Source organism: Ostrinia furnacalis, unplaced genomic scaffold, assembly GCF_004193835.3.
Source record: "Ostrinia furnacalis isolate ACB-3 unplaced genomic scaffold, ASM419383v2 OfSCF0195, whole genome shotgun sequence".
Lineage (NCBI taxonomy): Eukaryota > Metazoa > Arthropoda > Insecta > Lepidoptera > Crambidae > Ostrinia > Ostrinia furnacalis.
Window position 1 is genome coordinate 413,949 of NW_021130434.1, and position 21,448 is coordinate 435,396.

A 21,448-nucleotide genomic window follows, 5' to 3' on the forward strand; every position below is an offset into this window, starting at 1 on the left:
TTGCGCATTAAAATGTGTCATAAATGTCATAATTTCAATCACACACGTCATTCAGGGCCAGCTAATTCAAGTTTCATTATAAAGATTTAAAAAAAAAATTACACTAAAGTGATCACACGAAACAAAAGTATTAATAAGAGTAGGCGCACACCGTTGATTTTTAGTTGGCCGATAGTTGTGCCCGATTTCAAATTGTATGAAGAATCGGCCAAATCGAATCGGCGTAGTGTGCGCACTCCCATACATGCCCATACTGATCAACTGCCCGACTAAACTATCGGCCGATGAAAAATCAACGGTGTGCGCCTACTCTAAGAGTGCAATATTCATAATTAAAAATACGAAAGGTAGAGCTATAAAAACGTGCCAAGTATTTTAATGTGCAAAATTGAGGTGCTGATATAGGGTTATTNATTATTCACTTGTCCCCTTTGAGTCGTCCCATCAACAGCGAATTGTGAACTTTCCTTTCGCAAACCCACTCAGAATTTATTCAAATCAGATCACTAAATAGGGGTTTGTGGATATAAAGTACACATTCCCCATAGATGGAGCAAGACGGGGAAAAGTGTAATAATCCCTAGTACAAAGACGTGGACAAACTTAACCTTCATTCGTTGTGGTTCTTCCAGTGACTTGGCCCACTTTTAACTTGGTCCAGTCTATGATCCTAGAGAAGATTTTGGTTGATTTGGTGTTTAATTTATTAGTAAAAACATTGAAGGTGGGCGCAGTTACTCTGGAAGAAAAATTAAATCCACCGACTTGACTTGCAGCGGTGGGAACGAGAGGTGGCAAAAGTTCCGTTAGTAGAAAGAGGTGGTTCTCTAATGGTTGAGGACGAGAGGTGGCAATAGTCCCTTTAGTATAAAGTCGTGGTTCTTTAATGGTTGTGCCACCCGTTGAGCTTGACCAGGCGGTCGTTGACGGTGACGGCGATGCACCTGCAGCCGCTGCTCTTGCGAGCTGTGCAGCGGTGGGAACAGAGGTGGCAATAGTCCCGTTAGTACAAAGAGGTGGTTCTCTAATGGTTGGGGACGAGAGATGACAATAGTCCCTTTAGTGTAAAGTCGTAGTTCTTTAATGGTTGTGCCACCCGTTAAGCTTAACCAGGCGGTCGTTGACGGTGACGGCGATGCACCTGCAGCCGCTGCTCTTGCGAGCGGTGCACTCCCACCAGGTCTTGACGCGCCGGGTCAGCTTCTTGATGAACCGGTAGTTGCCCCACGCGATGATTGGGTTCCCGAACCGCGTCGTCTCGAACTTCAGCGCACTCTTCAGACCTGGGGAAAAAGAAACGTTAGGATTTGTAAAAGGGACTTAATCTACATGCTTAACCGAAATTTTGTAACTAGTCTTAGTAAATAAAATATTATAATAATAGAGCATGCGATATAAATAAAAAGCTTTTGGAAAATCATCTATTTCAACAACATTATAAATTATTTTATTAATGATTATGGTTAGCGCTCATTTTGACGATGACGTCATCTACGGTGACAGCAAAGGCAGAGCATTTGATGCAACTCCACCTCTTCTTGTTGCTATTCATCCTCATGAATCTGTACCTATAGGGTTCGGCCACGAGCACAGGATTCCCATATGCACTTTTCTCGAAATGATAGTTCAGCTCAGTGTCTACAACCAGACATAATATTTGGAAAAATTGTAGATAAAATAAAAAAACCACGACGTAAATGCTTTTTTACCTTAAGTAAAGTGAACAAATTCAATAATTTCTTTAGACGGTGACAATGATGATGATAAACTTTAAGTAAAACACAAACACTTAGCATTAAAATTATTCTATTTTAACAATTATGTTACTAAAATTGATAAATTAAAAAAAATTGTAAATACAATATTAGTGTGTATGTGAAATGCTCATTCGAACTATGAGATCGTCTTCCGTGACCACGAACGCGGAGCATTTCTGGATGGTCTTGATACAAAGCCACCTCTTCGTCTTGCCATTGGCCTTCATGAACTTGAACCTATGGGCGCCAATCACCAACACAGGATTCCCAAACTTGCTCTTATCAAAATAATAATCCATCTCTGCAGCTGAAATAAAATAATCCATGAGGCATAAAGAACTGATTAATTATATTTATCTAGACTTATTTCTATCTCTTAGGTAGGACATATTAACAAAAATATCAATACTGAAACAGCTTTTCTTTATAAAGTGTATTAAGTAAACGAACATTTAAATAAGATATCATCTTATTAAGTTGGACACAATAACACAGATAATTCACAAGATGGCAAATGAAACTATCACTTCTGAACATGTTTGCTTCAAAAACTCAAAACTTCAAAATATTTGTTTTGAATTTTCAAAAGTTATCTAAAATCACTGTTTTAGTTTTTACATTATAAAATCCAGTACCTTCTATAGCCATAAAACTAACCTGTACCATACAGTATTAAGAGAATCTATATTAAAAATATTTAATATTCAACAACTCTACGTAAAAATACAAAAAAGTCCAAAGTAATACATAATTAATAACGACCATTTTGCGAATGTGTTTTGGGCTATAAGTATTTTCAATACTTTATATTTTACAACAAAAACTACAGTAACACCACAACTGACATAAATAACGTATCCAAGTAACACTATNGTTTTTATTTGTATAGAGAACAATAGTGTCTAGACAAACCTAAAAAGGATTTAGGACGCTATTTGGATCAAATATGTAATTGCTCAATAATGAATAATAAATAAATAAATAAATAAGTAACACTATTAAGCCTTGTGTCCATTTGAGCAGGCTCAGCATGGGGCGTCCACCCACAAGGTGGACCGATGACCCCATAAAGATAGCAGGAAGGCGCTGGATGCAGGCCGTTACCAACCGGGCGATGTGGAAATCATTGGGGGAGGCCTATGTTCAGGAGTGGACGTCCTGTGGCTCAAATAATAATGTTAATGATGATGCTCAGACGAATGAGCGACCCATTTGGTAGAGTCGCTTATTCGCCAAAGCATGCTCAAGTGGAAGGCTTAGACTAGGCGCAGACCATCGATTTTAAGTTGGCCGATAGTTGTGCCCGATTTTAAATTGTATGAAGAATCGACCAAATCGAATCGGCGTAATGTGCGCACTTCCATACATGCCCATACTGATTAACTGCCCGACTAAACTATCAGCCGACGAAAAATCAACGGTCTGCGCCTAGGCTTAAAATATAATATCATCAACAATGATTTTCGTCAGTGGCTGTGTTCGTCAGACATGGCCACAATCTTTTCGTTCTCCGTGACAACGAAAGCGTTGCAGTGGGTGGTGGTCTTGATGCAGCGCCAGCGTAGGCGCTGCTTCTTGTTCTTCTTCACCGAAGCCAGCTTGTACCGGTTCTCCCCCACTATCAACATAGTATTCCCGAACTTGCTCTTCCCGAAATAGTAATCGAGAGACTCTAAAAGATACATAAGCATCATAAAAAACAGTTTTGAAAGACTACAATACATATTACATAATTTACATTTTCTTTCTTTCTTTTTAAAAATCTTCTTCTCCTCCCTTCTACAACAGCTGAGTATTCGTAATTCAGTGTTTCGTCCCACAATCCTTTCGTCGACGAATCACTGAATAACAAAAATACTTTTGTTTGTGCGAATCGCCCCATTGTATTTATTATAAGTACAGTGAGCAGTGCAATATTAGTTTCGATATGAATAAAACACAAAATAACGATTTGTGAACTTTATCTGTATCAAGAAAATCAACAAATATCAACAAGTATTTTGTTTATCAAATGTAATTCCGAGTCCTTGATTTCCCCAACAGTGTCGCGAAATGGGATGCTTGGTATTTGCGTTACATTTGACACAATTATATTTTTATATTTTTGAAAAAGTTTGTCATATTAGCTGGCAATATACTGGCAATCGTGTTTGTCTTCTCTTTTTATCGCATTATTACAAGTAGTTATTAGAATTGCTTTACAAATATTTCTATGTACACACCGCCAAACGATTGAATTATCTTTATTTTTTCTCTCTTTGTTAAATTTGTAGCCGCCACGTACAAGAAGAGAATTGCCTCTTTGTGACTTCATTATATCAAAATCAATTAGGTTATGTGAAGGTTCTGGTTGTGATATTTTCATGTCTACAAGGTTCGTTCGTTTCACCCAAATGACGTTCACTGCTGGACAAAGGCCTGCCTCAAGGCTTTCCATAACGACCGGTCCTGCGATGCCTACAAAGTAAAAAAATATAAGTAAAAATTATATTCCATACTACAGGTGTAATAACACTGTGAGATCATAAATCTCGTCACTGCTATCCCTTACGCACACGTCAGTAAGCAACTACGAACGAAGCCCCCGAAATACTGTTTAGATACAAAAACCAATAGTGTTGATATTTCAATATTTATTAGAAAAGGTTTTACTTTGTGATAAAAAATAAAATTGATAATAATCAAAAAATCATTTTGCTGATATTTGCATGAAGAAACGTAGTATTTTATAAATTTAGTGGTTCGTCCCAATGGGCCGAAAAGGACGTGGGACGAAGCACTGATTATTCTGCCATATTGTAATGGGTATTTATATGACAACTTCCAATGAAAATGTATTGAAGTTAAAAATATATGCATTTAATTAAATAAATAAATAATTAGCATTTCAACTAATAGAATACCGAGGTATTTACGGAAATTTATGTTTAAAGAAACTCAATTTTAGGGCGAAATCTGTCAATCATCATTTTTTTATCAACAATATTCTCTGACATGATGACGAACGCTTTAATCATGGTCATGAGAGCGAATAATGCCCAAAACTTCTGTCCCCAGGGTTCGGATCCTGCACCTACACGACCTCTTAACACATATCCACGATATGGCGCCGTCCTTGCCTTCGTAGTTCTTGTGGTAGTTGTGCCCGTTGTACGACACCGCGACCGAGCCCTTGGTCGTCTCGAAAAATGTGCAAGGGCCTATAAAAATAAAACAAAAACTATTACGCCAATAAACAACAAAACATAAGAAATTTCTACCCTAAAACATAACATCCCAAAANCCGTAACCCGCTACGGCGGGCCGGGGGTCCTGTTATACCAGGGCCGCGAGGAGAAAACCTCTATAAAAAAACAACTGGAGGAGGGGACTGGGAGTTCCCTCGAAGCCAGAGAGGCTTGCTCGTAAGCGAGCCTCTAGCCTGAGGCGGAGCTGCGGATGAATGTCCAACCAGGACAATAACTCGCGGCTCCGTTTCTTTGGGCTCTGGTGGAAACCGTCGGGTTTTAGTGGGTAGGCCCCGCCTTTAGTGGGTAGGTGGGGAGAGTCCCACATAACCCACTGGCCGTCCCCATAGACCAGTGGGTATGCGAAAAGCATTTCCCGACGAAAAAAAAAAATGGTGGCTCATTATGAAGACACATTCGTTTAAACTTCCCGCTTTTAATTGGTAAGACCCTTCTAAGGCAGAAGTTTTCGTATTTCACCGCATAAATAAAGGATAAACGTGTATAATAGGGTGGGTCACTCTAGTATGGAAAAAAATAAAAGTTGATGAATCAAATTCTAATAGTAATATTATGTTGTAGTGTACTATAAAAAGTAGTTTTGACTAAAAAACGGATATTTAAACATACATCTTCAGCCCGCGCATGCGCTTTAAAATTTTNATAAATTTTTTTATCAACAATATTCTCTGACATGATGACGAACGCTTTAATCATGGTCATGAGAGCGAATAATGCCCAAAACTTCTGTCCCCAGGGTTCGGATCCTGCACCTACACGACCTCTTAACACATATCCACGATATGGCGCCGTCCTTGCCTTCGTAGTTCTTGTGGTAGTTGTGCCCGTTGTACGAAACCGCGACCGAGCCCTTGGTCGTCTCGAAAAATGTGCAAGGGCCTACAAAAATAAAACAAAAACTATTACGCCAATAAACAACAAAATATAAGAAATTTCTACCCTAAGACATACCATCCCAAAAGAATTGTTTAAAAACGAGAAAATACTTTGTACTTAACACGATTTTTTACAGTCTGGTAGTATGTTTTGTCAGCATTATTATCTAAACCACTTTTATTAAAATTGATACTAATTTAATAAAACTTCTTTTTTATTGATAATAGTGTGAAGAAATGTTTTATAATAAGGAAAAAAACTCAATGGGATGAATCGCAGAATGAAAAATAATGTATTTTATAAATTAAGTGATTTGTCCCATTGCGACGAAAGGGTCGTGGGAGTGGACGAAGCACTGAATAATGTACCAGTGTCAATAGGGGGTTTCAATAGTGTATATGTAAGTAATAATGATTCAAATAATACCTCTTTTGAAGATTTATTTAACAACACACGCAATTAATTGGCATTCACACTAATAGAATATTTTCCGATATTTATGTTTAAGGGCAAAAACTGCACACAACATTATAACTTCTCCCAGCTCATAATTGCTTCATCAACAAAATTCTCGGACATGATGACGAACGCTTCAGTCATGGTGATGAGAACGAATAATTCCCAAAACTTGTGTCCCCAGCGTCCGGATCCTGCACTTACACGGCCTCCTGGCACACGACCACGAAATGACGCCGTCCTTGCCTTCGTAGTTCTTGTGGTAGTTGTGCCCGTTGTACGACACCGCGACCGAGCCCTTAGTCGTCTCGAAAAATGTGCAAGGGCCTACAAAAATAAAACAAAAACTATTACGCCAATAAACAACACAATATAAGAAATTTCTACCCTAAAACATAACTTCCCAAAAGAATTGTTTAAAAACGAGAAAATACTTTGTACTTAACACGATTTTTTGGTACAGTCTGGTAGTAGGTATGTTTTGTCAGCATTATTATCTNTTTTTTTATCACATGCCGATATTGCAGTTTCTGTCACTATCCTTACACATAGTTCAATCGCCTGTGTATGTCAAGGCAGCCTAATATACAACATCCTTTCGTCACCTTTTTTCTCTATTATCTGAATAAGTTCGTCATTGGTATGATTACTTAGAATAGGTGGATCAAAGTTGGTATCTTGCCAGTTTTTTAGATCAATGTAATATTTAGCATCAAAATTAAGTTTAGCACTTCAAAAGTGATGATGATCCATCCGACCGATTTCGGCCATGGCGACCACTCCGACTCCTAGCTGTCTTGGCGGCGCTGGTGTGCCCGAAGATGGCTTACGTAGCCTATTTTCGCGGTAAAATCCCTNTAGGCCTAAGATGCGCGCCGTGATAGGCGGTTATCACGTCATTTTATCGATTTTGCCCATACAAATTGACGTCGATAAAAGTTATCACGGCGCGCATCTTAGGCCTACTGGTGTGTTGGTAACTCGTTTTCTTTTATATCTTCTATAGTTACTAATATAGGACACTTGTATGACTGTCTATTATCTGACATGATAGAAAAATTTAACTTCCAAAGCATAAAACAAAAATTACAAAATTTATAATTTCACATGATTTCAGAAGAAACTAGCCTGAATGTACTTACTTCAAAAAATTGTCTTTTAATAAACAACACGGTTTCTAACAGAAGTAACGTGTATTTCAATGGATATTAATTAAAACATTAAACTATACCCAACTTCAAACGTGTAACTTAGGGTGTAAAAGTTGATACTGAAACTTTTTTTTTCAAAACTTCAATGACGTTGCGCGGGCTGTTCCACTTAAAATAATTCAATAATATTTTAAAGGGTTTATAATGATACCTAACTACAACATATTTTCGCTATTAGAAATCGATTACTCAAAAAAAATTTTTTTGACCCACCCTAGTGTATANACATGTCACAGGATATGCATCCCAATTTCCACTGATAAATAATGGACAGAAATATTGCTGAATGTCCTCCAGAAGACAGATTGCAATAGAATAAGGGAAAAAAAAAATGTATTTTTTTAGCATCGCCTGTTATTTAGCATTATTACTGTTTTTATTTTATCAGGATGTACCTCTTAGTTTAAAAGTTATTACGTTTTCTTTACAATAAGTAATTGGAAGAAAGAAAATTCTATAAAAAATTAAAAAAAAATCTCAAAAATTTTTGGACCTCTTTTTTGTCGATAAAAAGAGGTCTAGTTTCATCTATTTTCATATGTACACTTTAACGTGACTCACACTGTATAATGTATTTTATAAATTAAGTGATTTGTCCCATTGCGACGAAAGGGTTGTGGGACGAAGCACTGAATTACACCAGTATCAATAGGGGGTTTCATCAAATAGTGGATATGTAAATAATGATTCAGATAAAATAGCTCTTTTGAAGATTTATTTCAATTACAAAACACTCGTTTAATTGGCATTCACACCAATAGAAAATATAATTCTAGCTCCTAATAATACTTGTTTAATAGTGTAATTGGTACTACCGTTCTATTCATAAATAAATAAATAATTGCTTCATCAACAAAATTATCCGACACTAGCTTTCCGCCCGCGGCTTCGCCCGCGTGGAATTTTTCGGTTTTTTATATAACCTATGACACTCAGCAATAATGTCGATTTCTATTGGTGAAAGAATTTTTAAAATCGGTTCAGTAGATCCCGAGATTACCCCTTACAATTTAACAAATATACAAACACACAAACTTTACCTCTTTATAATATTAGAATAGATGATGACGAACGCTTCATTCATGTTGATGAGGGCGAGAGATGCTCAAAACTTCTGTCCCCAGCGTCCGGATCCTGCACCTACACGGCCTCCTAGCACACAACCACGATATGATCCCGTCCTTGCCTTCGTAGTTCTTGTGGTAGTTGTGCCCCTTGTACGCCACCGCAACCGAGCCTTTGGTCGTCTTGAAAAATGTGCAAGGGCCTACAAAAATAAAACAAAAAGTAATACGCCAATAGAACAACAAATAGAAGAAATTTCAAAACCACATTCCCAAATTCACAAAATATTTTTTTAAATGCAGAAATACCGTATATGTACTTACTTTTTGGATAGGAATCATATAACTAGAACTTTCTATCTGGTGGCATGTTTTCATTTTTGCATAAAGACATAAATATCGAAACCACTTTTATCGAGATTAGCTTACCTTAAATATCAATGAGTTTCATATTTTCGTATCATATAGGTCAGCGTAATGGTGGCTCATTATGTGGGGTGCGATGGTGAGCGACCTCCTCGTGGTGCACCCTGGGCAACGTCCGCGTGGTCTGTTNAACACGTTTTTAATTAAAAGAAAACGACTTTAAATATAAGCACATAATCATATAATAAGGGAGCAATCTATAGTAAAAATAACATTTTATATACAAAAACAATCCAGATTACTTCATAGTAATATTAAGTAGGACATTCTTAACTTTAAAAAATATAATAAGGCTCATATATCTATTACAAATATCACGAAATTACGTATCGCGTAGAAATATCACCACAAGCGAAGCTTCAGAAACCTTAGCGGAGTCATCATCGAAATATACAAAGATTTTAGAGATCAACAAGCTATCAGAAAGACTAAACACTAAATATATTTCCTATCAACGATATATCTAATTCAATTCAATAACGAAAACATGATTTAAACTTAATTGACAACCTTCAAAATTCATAAATATATTGTACTAGTAACTATAGTAATTAGAATCATTTATTATACTTGTCGCCAACCTAATTGTAGCATTCACTGTTACATAAAGGCCAGCCTTTTGAAATGCAGCCGTTTTGTAATACGTTGGCATTAAGGAAAAAAGTACCTATTTTAGAAATATCTCTGTAGTGTATGTAAACCTACAAAAGTGTGATTTATATCTAAACCTGGCCCACCGAATTATAATACAGAAACTTTTTAAAATGGCCACCTGTTATATGTTTATACGAGTAAAATGAATTGTACAATTCGGCAGCGACATGTATACAGTACACGGGTATATCTGGTGTAAAGGCACAAAATCTCGGTGTATCGGAGCTAAATTGAGTAAACTGTATAATCTGACTAAATATCCTAGTCATACTATTAGTATTTATTTAAATAATTTAGAATTATCTGATTTCGACATAGGCTGCTTTTTATCCAAGCCCGGGATTTTCAGGAAAATAACGTGTGAGTGAATTCCGAAGTAAATTATTAAAACCTATCACATTTTCGTCGCAATGTCTAGTGCTGTCAATTAAATACATCACAATAATATTGCTATAATTTACGGATCTTTCTTGACTTCGGGGTTGGGGGGTCGCAGCCAGAGGTCCGTTTTGGGCAGGAGTCGGGGCAAGTTGAGGGCTTGGAGGGCAAGGGTTGCGGCGCTGGGGGAGGTGATTGGGGAAGGCAGGATGGTGGGAGGGAGGGGCATCCCTCTGGGAGGCCTGAGCTGGACAAAGGCCCCGTTGCCGTAGCGGGCGTGGGAGGGAGGCGCGTGGTTGTGCTCGTCGCCTGAAGACACCAGCTTGCCCGACATCATGCGGACCCGCGCGCGACACCCGGTATGCTTCGACGAGCAGTAGAAGAATCGCCCGCCCACTTGAGAGTATGTGTATCCATTTAGCACCAATATGTATTTTCCTTTCTCCGTGGGTATGAACTGAACATCTGGAAAGCCATTTTAGATTAGTAATAGCTCTTAAAGATGAAATATTACGTTACCATAAATCACAAATGGAAATAAACTCAGGGGAATCAAATCAAGGGAATGCTAAAAAAATCACAAAATAGAGTCATGTATGAATTTTGTTGTAATATGGTAAAATCTTACAGAAGAATATTATTTTAGGTGATTAAGTTTAGATAGAAAACTGCTTTTGAGCTTCAAAAACCATTGCGGCCAGTTGGAGACTAGAAATACTTGACATTAACTGAGTAGTTTTGGCATTCCGTAAGGTGCTGTAGCTTTAAGTAATACTTTATACTCGTACATGTTTAGACAAAAAATCCTATGTTTCATCTACAACACTATGTTTTACCTCCAATATACATATTCCTACAGTTTTTTTTAAATATTTAGTATAAGTATAATTACATATAATATAAGGACAACAAATAACTTATCCTACATAGACTAGATGAATAATATGTACTAAATTATCACGGGTATAAAACTTGAAATGACTAAGTAAATTGTTCAATACAAATTATGCACTAAAATTAAATTACTTAAAAAACCCAGTTTAGGGAAAGTCACATCATAATGTACTATGTGTGATTATGTTGGTTTCTAACCCAAAAGTGATCTTTTCCAATGGTGTGGATTCGCATATTGCACGCCCTCTTGTTACACTTCCATGAAATCCTGTTGCCATTTTGATAATTCTTGGAGAAACGGAACCCCTTGTAAATGACCATCGTCGTCCCGTAAGCACTATAGGAGTACTCCAATTCCACTGGAATTCATTAATAGTTACATAAATCAAAATCAATAATCAATAAAAATAGCTGATTTCATAAACAAGTTGAACATTTTTCCGTTGCCTTTGAGTAAAATCTTTTTCTGTAATTTGGAACCACAAGGCGGTTTATATTTCATGGTGTTTTTAAAACAAGTTAAGGAAACTGAAAACTTTCTGTGGGATATTATTTATTCTGTTACTTAAAACTAACATTTTGATTAAATGATTAGCAATATCATTGATTTGATTATTGATTTGCTTAAACTATCATAATAATACATTTATCGACTTTTTCTCATATATTATAGAGTAAAATACCTATTGTGCAATCTGTGGTGGCGATTCACTATTATTCTCACTCGGTATTGTAAACCTTGTTCAAATAGAAATAGGTTCAAAAAACTACATAGATAGAACACTCTTTACTATAGACCACACAAGACAAGAAAAGAAAAAGATACGGCACAATTTAGACGATCTTATTGCTATAAAGTGATATCTTATAGACAAAGCTTTACGCCCGTATTCACAAACCATGCTTGCTTAAATGAAGCAGCAAATCGAACGCACAGCTTTAAATAGAGCTCTGTGATTGGTTTATGTGTCACCCTGTGCGTCCACGCGCACTGTAAGACCTCAGTTTGTGAATACGGGCGTTAGTATATAATTTTTTACTAACGATTCTCATCAATCTTCGGATACATTATATTATTCATATACCTGCTTTTCATTTAAACATTTACAAGTTTTGATGTGATAAGTCTTCTTCTTCTTAATCGCTTCGGTCGTGGTCACGTTGAGGCGTTCACGTCGGTTGTAGAGACGGACAGCTCTTCGCACGATGTGATAAGAAGTTGTCTTTAAATGACGTATCTACAATTTAATGTACTTTCCATCCTTGAACAGGTATTTGGGGCGTGGGTGCGTGTGCACGGTGTTAGTGAATTTGATCTCTCCAGTCTCATACCTGCGCAAGCGAGCTGGACACACCTGCTGCGCCTTGGACGAGCACACCCAGTGATTGGAATAGTTGATTTGCGAGTACGTATACCCGTCGAGCATCAAGAGAAACTTCTTTCCTGACCTCGTTGGTATAAATATCGGCCCTTCGCCTGTACCTGAACACAAAATCAAAATGAAATGGCTCTTATTTTTCAAGAATCGTTTTGTAAACTCCGGTGAATTGAGAAAATGAGAAATACATACATAAAAGTTCCACGAAGAATATTTATTGATGGACTCTACCACCATAACCGTATGTGACACATAGCTTTTAAATATTTTTTTTAAATCTGGGCTTGTAGATAAAGTAATTATTCGTAAGATTTATTTCACAAACATAGCAAAGCGATCACTACATATCACGTCACGAATGTTACTTTTTCTACAGTGACAACTAACCCAAGAATAATCGAAAATTCAAAAAAATATTAAACCTTTTCTGAAGTTTTCTGTAGTGTGAGGAATACTACATTTTAAAATACACTCCGTTATTGCAGATGTATTTCGGAGGTGGATGGTTGTGGTTTAGGTTGACTCGCTCCAAGATCCCATGCGAATACCGCAGCTTGGCGGGGCATTGCTGCGCCTTGGACGAGCACAGCCAATGCGCGGAGTAGTTGATCTGTGAGTACGTGTATCCATCCAGCATTAGGAGATGTTTCTTACCACTCCGAGTCGGGATCATAATCGGTTGTTCTGCGGAAAATAAAAGCTGTTGGAGAGAATTTTTTTATGAAAGGTAACTGATGAGAAATCTAAAAGGGCAATAGAGGTGTAATGATAAAAGTTGTAAGTACTTGTTGTTTATTATCAGTTGCAAAGAGCTCACAAGATAGGCCCCATAATTGATGTTTCCTGTCCGTGGTGGATATCTTTTCTTAAAGGTTACTTTTAGCTTTTTTTGGCACCTGTCATCCGCTTTGGACTGGAGGGAAGTCGAACCTTAACTTCGATCTCCTCCTATGTTCTTCTGATTAATTTCCTTGCGGGTCCAATAACAATTTAATTTTCCCCTGGGACAAACTTGACCTTCACTGGTTGGGTTTTTGTTGACGGTCAAGAAATCCTGGCTACACAGAAGTTGCAGCGGTGAGAACGAGGTTCAGTATCAGTTGGAAATCTTGACATATTTTCCACTATCAACCACATATTTCGGAGGAGGGTGGTTGTGGGTGTCAAAGAGCTCTATTTGATAGTTATCGAAGCGCAGTCTCGCGGGGCATTTACAGCGGCGGTACGAGGAGCACAGCCACCGAGGACTGTGGTTGATTTGGGAATACGTGTACCCGTTCATCATCAGGAGATTCTTATTGCTGCGCCCAGTTGGAATCAATACTGGTCCTAAGGAAGAACGTAGATGGATGAGAAAGAAGTAAGATGTATAAAGCCTTCTCACGTGTCGACACTTTTACTGAATTTTAAAACTCTTTAATTGCAAATGCAAAAGACACCATTTATACTTAATGGTCTCAGGATATACAAGTGTATGAATTTCCTCTCTATACGTCTTCGTCTCAGATTTAGTTATTGACCATTGTGTAGAAATAAAACAAGATGAAACTAATTGATGTACTTATATTTCTTTATAAAATCTAAAGCTTTCAAATAACAACATAAACCATTAAGTACCACATATCTACTTAAAGTAAGATAACATTTAGATGTAATGTCCTGACAGGGCAGCTAACCAGGGGTAAGGGATTAATGAGTTGGCAATATTTTTGACAGTAGGTAAGGTCGTATGTGACATGCCCAGATGCATGAACGATGGAATGTCAACCTCATGAAACAAACTACACAGTCGAGATTTGCTTGTCTTACTAATATGATGATTAAAGGATTTTCTACACTGAATGCGTTCAGCAGGTAGCGGTCATGTCATAATGAACGCAGCCTGCATCATGTATGAATGTTGTTCAATATTGCAGAACGCATGCAGTGTGGGAAACCCTTAATAGAACACAGTCAATATTTTTTTAACTAACCAATGTCATAGGGCTCGCGAGTAATTTTGTCCCCGTAACTGTTTCTTTCGTCACTCGTACCAAGTCCAAGGAGATGTATGGAGGTCAGTGACAGAAGGCGACAAAAGTCACCCGTGAGCGCGAGCCTTTAGAATAATTTCAGAATTTGCATTATTTTATTGCTACTCCCGATTGGCATCATAAAGCCCACACACCAAAGATACCTAAAATACCCTAGACGTATCCGTATTGACTCTCTTTTGTATTTTGATGTACTGGCCGTCCTTGTATACGTATACCGGGGGCGGGTGGTTGTGGTCGGTGCAGACTCGTTTAATGAACCCCTCTTCGTACCTCAGCTTCGCAGGGCACCCCTGGGCCGTGGAGGAACAGATCCAGCGGACGCTGTAATTGATTTGGGAGTATGTATACCCGTCCAGCATGAGAAGGTGCTTCTTACCACTGCGAGTCGGAATCATTATCGGCCCTATGGGAGATAAAGATTTAAAATCGTCGGTTAGCAATATTCGATTGATAGAAAACAAATAGTATAATTAAAAAAAATGAAAGCGTTTAATCCNTCTAATCCAATATGTGATCCGTACGTTGTTAGTTAAATATGAGAAAGAACGTGAATTTAGAGCTTGGAGAAAAATAAGTTAATTAAGCCTACAGAAATTTTGACCAAATGACAGTAATTTTATTTTTTTGGGTTCTGGTTTTTTACAATTTTGATATTGTCCCTACAAAAATGTATATTAAAAAGACATGTTTGATTTAAACAGCACATTTATTAAAATTGACTAGACTAGCACTAATACAAGCATTACTTTAAATTCGTTAATAAGTTAAAATTCATTGTCAAAGTCCAGCAGTGGACGTCATTTGGCTGAAACGAACGAACGAACGAAGTTAAAATACTAACCTAACAAAGCTCTACATTTTTTATTATTGTCAAGAGAAGCTTTAAAGCCATTATATTCAATTTTAAAATTACAATAATTGATACCACATCATATCATCATAATTAGTATTTAAATTATCATGTAATAAATATTCGTTGTTTGATATTTCACGACATCATCATAGCGTTCATGCTCAAGTAAGCATTATAAGCTTTCAACAAAGATTATGATAGTATTTTAAAAACAAGAAATCTAACCTTATTTTTGGACTTCATTTTCAAGCGAAAAGTTTTTCAATATAATATGGCAGTAAACATGAACTTAACGTCTCAAAAAGCACATCTTCAACATTTTAATAATTAACCTAATTTAAATTAAAATCACTTAAGAAAAGAATAAACGAATAATAAAATAACTTTTTAAGGAAGAAAAAATCTATGGAACGTTTACCGTAAAATCATATTAAATTTAAATGACTTAACTCTATTCTCACTTGACGTAATAAATTTCGCTTCAATTAAGATATTGAATCAGTGGGAAAGATACTGTTTTAAATAATACCTTTAAATTACTTCACAACCATAATATGATTTTGTTGTATATATGTACAAGGCATTTGATATTGTCTTTGGTTTTTTCACTTAACTTACTATTTAAATACATAATCTACTTCTACAATACCACGACAAAAATATCCACATTCCAGCACTAGATCGAAAAGAAGTAGAAGAGAGAAGTTTCAATTGTAAAAATCACATACATAAATGTAGAGCGTTTCAATTCAGTATTGAAATAACCGTTTAAATATTTACGGTGATATTAAGTTCAATCAGCCCGAATAAATGTAACTTTAGTAGCGTCTAAGGCTGAGTTGCACCACCTAACTTTAACCGTAACTATGACCATAACCGGTGCTTTTTGTATGGACAGATTATTGACGCTTGTTAAAGTAAGATAATGCAACCCAGCATTAACCTTACACTTAATACGGCAAGAGTACCAAGGCTTACATGGTTCACCTAGCTCATAAATATTTGACTTAATTTATTGTTGCAAGGCAGAAGTGTCTTTAATGATAAAAGATCGCGGATAGAAAGAAGAAGGAAATAGGCGCTAGGCTAGCAAGATATAACTCCTAGGACCCCTTGTGTAAGACTATTTTTTATGCTACCTGTGTTATGATAATATAAGCTACTAGCTGACCCGGCGAACTTCGTACCGCCTTAGCGTAGAGTTTTTCTTAATATTTTTTTCCGTAAGAACCATCCTTGGACTTCCACAAACATTTAAAAAAAAGAATTGTCGAAATCGGTTCAGCCGTTCACACGTGATGCCGTGACAACGCGAAACGGGTTTCATTTTTATATATATAGATATGTTTTCCTAATAAAGAAAATAAATAAAGATATGCGGTGGAATCCGTGCACTTCAGATTTTCCGCTAAAAAGGATCTGAACCAGAGCCAGAATGGTTTCAACTCGGTCTAGTCGTTGGAGCAGTGGTGCAAGGCTATCTCTAGGTCGTAGAACGAATAGGGTCTGCCCTGGCATTTCAGGAATCTGACGAACGCCTCTGCAAGAAGACAACATTCATCTCATTTACACAACCCTATAAAATTTATAGTGTTTTGCAAGATATCTTTAACTAATAACAAATAAAAGATGGATAGTTTAAAAATTAAATTTATTTCATTTTGCTATTTAAAATCTATTTTAAATTTAACAGTATAACTCTTATTATTACCTAATACAATTATTTAAAATCATTATAACAATTACATTCAAAATTAAAAACACTAACTAAATTAACAAAAATATTGTTCTTCATTTATCCAATTATTTTGTTTACAAACATAACTTCATAATTTCTTAAATGATAATTATTTTACAATATACAAATTCAAATTAATATTACTTGTGTTAGATAATACACATTTCTTAATCTACAATTTTGTTTAAAGCTATTGGAATACCTACCTAGTCATATAAAAGTATTTTGAATTACATTTACGACAGCACCCACGTAGGAATGTTTTTTTTAGTATTTANAGTATTTAAAGTACACAACACATTTCACTAATAAGCAAAGGCCGTGAAACTTAAAATTATCTATTTAAATGCCTTAAAACATAATCAATTTCTTTAATACAAAAGACAAAATAACCTAAGTGTAGTCTTATTCGCAAAAGTTAACAACGTATAAAGTAAATACATATTCATTTTGCAAGGCACTTTTCTACTTACATTTTCTTCTATTTCAATAATGTACCGACATTAAATATCAACCTGCCATACAGCACCATATTTCATTAATTGAGCTAAAAAAAACTATTAAAATAAATCATATACATTTTTTTTATACATGGCGCTTTTACATAAAGTCTATGTTCCATTTTTATTATATTATAATTACAACATTCCAAACTGTTAATTACATAAATTCACAAATATTTGACCAGTTGCAGGCTTCAATTTATGCTTAATTTGATCATCGCGTTCTAAGCTTCGAATTAATTCGTAATAATATGGCAGTGATCCCATTGAAAATAATATAGCTCATCTNCCTCATCATCATTATCATCATTTCAGCCATAGAACGTCCACTGCTGAACATAGGCCTCCCCCAATGATTTCCACATAGGCCGGTTGGTAGCGGCTTGCATCCAGCGCCTTCCTGCTACCTTTATGAGGTCCTCGTCGGAAAATATACCTATTCGACTATATTTTAATTTTTAGATCTTAGTTTAATTCCCGTTTTCACCATCAATCCCTAATTTTTAAGTGACCTGTATGAAAACAAAATGCCTGTTAAGTGTTACCATAGAGGTCACTTAAAAATTAGGGATTGATGGTGAAAACGGGCATAAGGCCCCTATTTTATTTGTTATTGTCGTTAGACGATTATCTTCTACTTAGCTTATTTCTGAACAGCTTAGAAACATTTCACACTACATTCATAAGTTACCTCTCTACCATTGAGGTATAATAAGGCATTACGCATTTACGCCTTTACTGATTAGTAACATAACCTAATACATAATATTACATATTCATTAACCTACACAACAACTGATATAGATTTTGCAATATCGTCAACGTTATGTACAAATAAAAACAGTTTACAGTACATAGAGTCGAGCTCTACAATATGCACCATTAATGCGACTACGTTTTTTTTTTAAACTAATTGTTTTTCATTGAGGTAGAAAACCTTACGGATTTGATCGACTTTATCGGCTGATCGTGTGTTTATGTTATGTTTTAATTTATCGAAAATACTTAACAACAAAAATGTAAATTTTACATTACAGGAAAACAATGTAGATTTTAGATTCTAACACTCATACTTGATAATGGAATGTTATCTTTATGAATGATGTCAGTTTTCCTGTGGATTTCATACAGACATAAAAACTTGGCATTTAGCAATAAGCTACGTATGAGGTATGACGAATGTAGGTATGAAAATAATTTTTGAGTAGATATATGAATAATTCTCCTAATTGTTTGCCGGTGTCTAAGTGAGTCGTTATTCTATATTTTTCTTTGCAGAATATAACAAAGAAACAGAAAAAATCTTGTTTTGAAAAGCAAGTAGCTAAGGAATCCTAATGAAAAAATCAATTAACATACAGGCAGAAGAAGTAAAAATTTCCGTAATTACCTACAAGCCACATTGTCAATGATGATTATGCGTTCCATATTTCTTGACAATGATTCCATCAACAGTAGTCAGGGACGCTCTACATTTTAACCACCTTTTTTTGTTGCACACCCACCTAGACCTCGGTATCACGGTACCCATGGATCTCTCGTGGATGAACGTCCTACCCTCATGGACTATCATGAGGTTCCCACGGCGAGACGTCACAAATTCCGCCCCTGAAATTACATTCAACGACATGCATAATGAACCAAAAACTAAATAAATAAAATGATAAATAAAACAAAAACATAAAAAATTTTTACTAAAAAAGTTTTATTGCAAAGGATGAGCTATTCGGATACTGGTGTCTCCATCTATCGGCGTTTCAGCAGGAACTTGAGTTTCGTAGTATACTTACTGAAATAATGTAGATAGGAGTTGTAGGCATATTTACCTAATAAATAAATCAATAATGCGAAAAAAAAAATTTAATAATAATTTCAGTCTATCAGGCTGACTGAAATTATCTGACTGAAGGTTAATAAGTTTTGTTTTGATAGATTTGATAGACTGATTAAACAATCCAGGTTATTATTCTTATTTACATACCAACAGACATTCTAGAGACTACTGATAAAACTTTTCCACTATTTTACCATATTTCATCACCACCACCCACGCAACCGTTCGCCTGAAATACCAAACTTCGCGATTCTGATACACCTACCGCCATCTATTAGACTACTTATCAAACTCAAGCATCTGCTTCACGACGTCACACGTTTAAGACGAGCGTCTTTCACCGAAGCTCCGCCCGAGGGCGCTACCATCAACGAATTCATTTTTATGCTATCTCGATTCATGCCGGATTTCTAGTACTACGCTATTATGGAAACAGTACTACGTTGCTATAGTAACTTCGATCTCGTGGCTGGGATAACAGGAAACTTCCTTGTTTATTGCTTTGGTAACGGGCGTAATCGATATCTGAGTTATTGTACCTAACTTTATACATGTTTGTGGAGCTTGTTCTATTTATGGCGCAAGGTACTTACAGACATTGAAGCGTTCGGTAAAATTACTTCTGTGTTTTGTTTTGATGATATTTTCACTAAGCAATTTAATGTATGTATGTATGCGTATTAGAAATTATATCACTGATGATGGGTTATAAATGAGAGAGGTGTACCTATATGATTATGATGTTTGTCTTTTGATGGTGTACGATCACCACCACCCGTTGACAGCAAAAGAATTGCTCACACTTGCCAGCCATTTTTAGTGTTGTGCGTTTTTTGACACCAATGCCTCACATTAAAGTTTAAGCCAATGTAGTCTGCTGATCATACGCACAGACGCACTAAGTTGCATCGCGTACAAAGTAAACATTATCTAGACAGCGAGCCATAAAAACTCAGTAGTAGGTCTCGAAATGGAATTAACAATAGTGGGGGCCACAATTACCTAGATGAGAGCGGTCGTGTGCGGAACAATGAGCTAGGTAACGGCTAACTGTGAGCTGTAATAGCTCGCGACCATTCTCACGGAACGATACACACATCTCCACTGCTTTGCATCTTTTGTTTCTTGTTTCTCCATGCCGCAGCCGCTGCATGCAGACGTTATGAATGACCAATCCTGAGGCATACAGATTGAGAGTAAATTAGGTGCGTGCGATCAGTTTTCTCCTTGCTAAGTGTAGTTAATCGCAGAAACTTTCCGATGCATACGTTATTACTAGATTTTAGAGATGTTGATTCTGCATCTTCAGATCTAGAATTCTGCATATTAATCCACCAAAAAAGAGTATTTCAGTTCCTCGTTCAAAATGTTATCGACCTGAAACTTAAGTTAACAAAGTCAATCTCTTATGGTTAGCCGTAAGCTTAACCAGGGGTAAGGCCCGTAATTACTGTGATTTAACCTTCACAGCCATTAAGTTTCTCGGTCAACGCGCGCAGTTCCTATTATACTCACCACAAACACCTGATGATCATTTAGCTGTCATATAAAACTATTGAATAGGTGTGGGTTCGAATCCCGCACCTATCCGTATCTGATAACGATAGAAATTAATGACTCCTGATAGTCCTGATTAACATTTGAATAGGTATCAAGTCTTATTAAAAACAATAGTTGTAACTAAATATTTGTCCCAAACATTTATATTCTTCTGCACCTAAGTATTTATGTGATGTAAATGTTAGGGTACCTACAATTCATAAAAGTACACATCTGTGGAGCTCCTACTCAGTATCAATCATCAACCACTGTAGTGAAGTCTGTTTACCTTAATTCCTAGCTAAAAACAAATATTTTGTGAGCCTAGTCAACGTTAAATTGTTTACGCTTACATGAAATACTTGAATAACAGTACGCAGATGCTCCCTTTGACCTAAAAACACCTACACGTGCCGAAGTACACGCTACCTACTTAGCATATTATACAACTGGGCTCGAACGACATATTAAAGGTAGTACCTTTAATTCATTACGAATGTTGTATTGTTCAACAGGTGCTAATATTAAGTCGGTCTTCATCAAAAACCCTCGCACTTCATCGATTGAATTTCAGCTTAAAGGCGTAAAGTATTTACATTATG

At 36.3% G+C, this 21,448-nt stretch overlaps 1 protein-coding gene and 1 long non-coding RNA gene across 2 annotated transcripts; both read right to left on the bottom strand.

Annotated features, from left to right (window-relative positions):
* Positions 1-6,301: 6,301 nt before the first annotated feature.
* Positions 6,302-8,811, bottom strand: LOC114354854 (uncharacterized). Its single transcript, XR_003656063.1, has 2 exons — positions 8,589-8,811; positions 6,302-6,664 (listed from the first exon to the last, which is right to left on the bottom strand). It is a non-coding gene; the product is annotated as an uncharacterized LOC114354854 (long non-coding RNA).
* A 9,233-nt stretch (positions 8,812-18,044) lies between these two features.
* LOC114354780 (uncharacterized) lies at positions 18,045-20,885 on the bottom strand. Its single transcript, XM_028307344.1, has 2 exons — positions 20,310-20,885; positions 18,045-19,081 (listed from the first exon to the last, which is right to left on the bottom strand). Exons 1-2 carry the CDS (start codon positions 20,458-20,460, stop codon positions 18,879-18,881), a joined length of 354 nt encoding a protein of 117 aa, XP_028163145.1. The 5' UTR covers positions 20,461-20,885; the 3' UTR covers positions 18,045-18,878.
* Between the last annotated feature and the right edge of the window lie 563 nt (positions 20,886-21,448).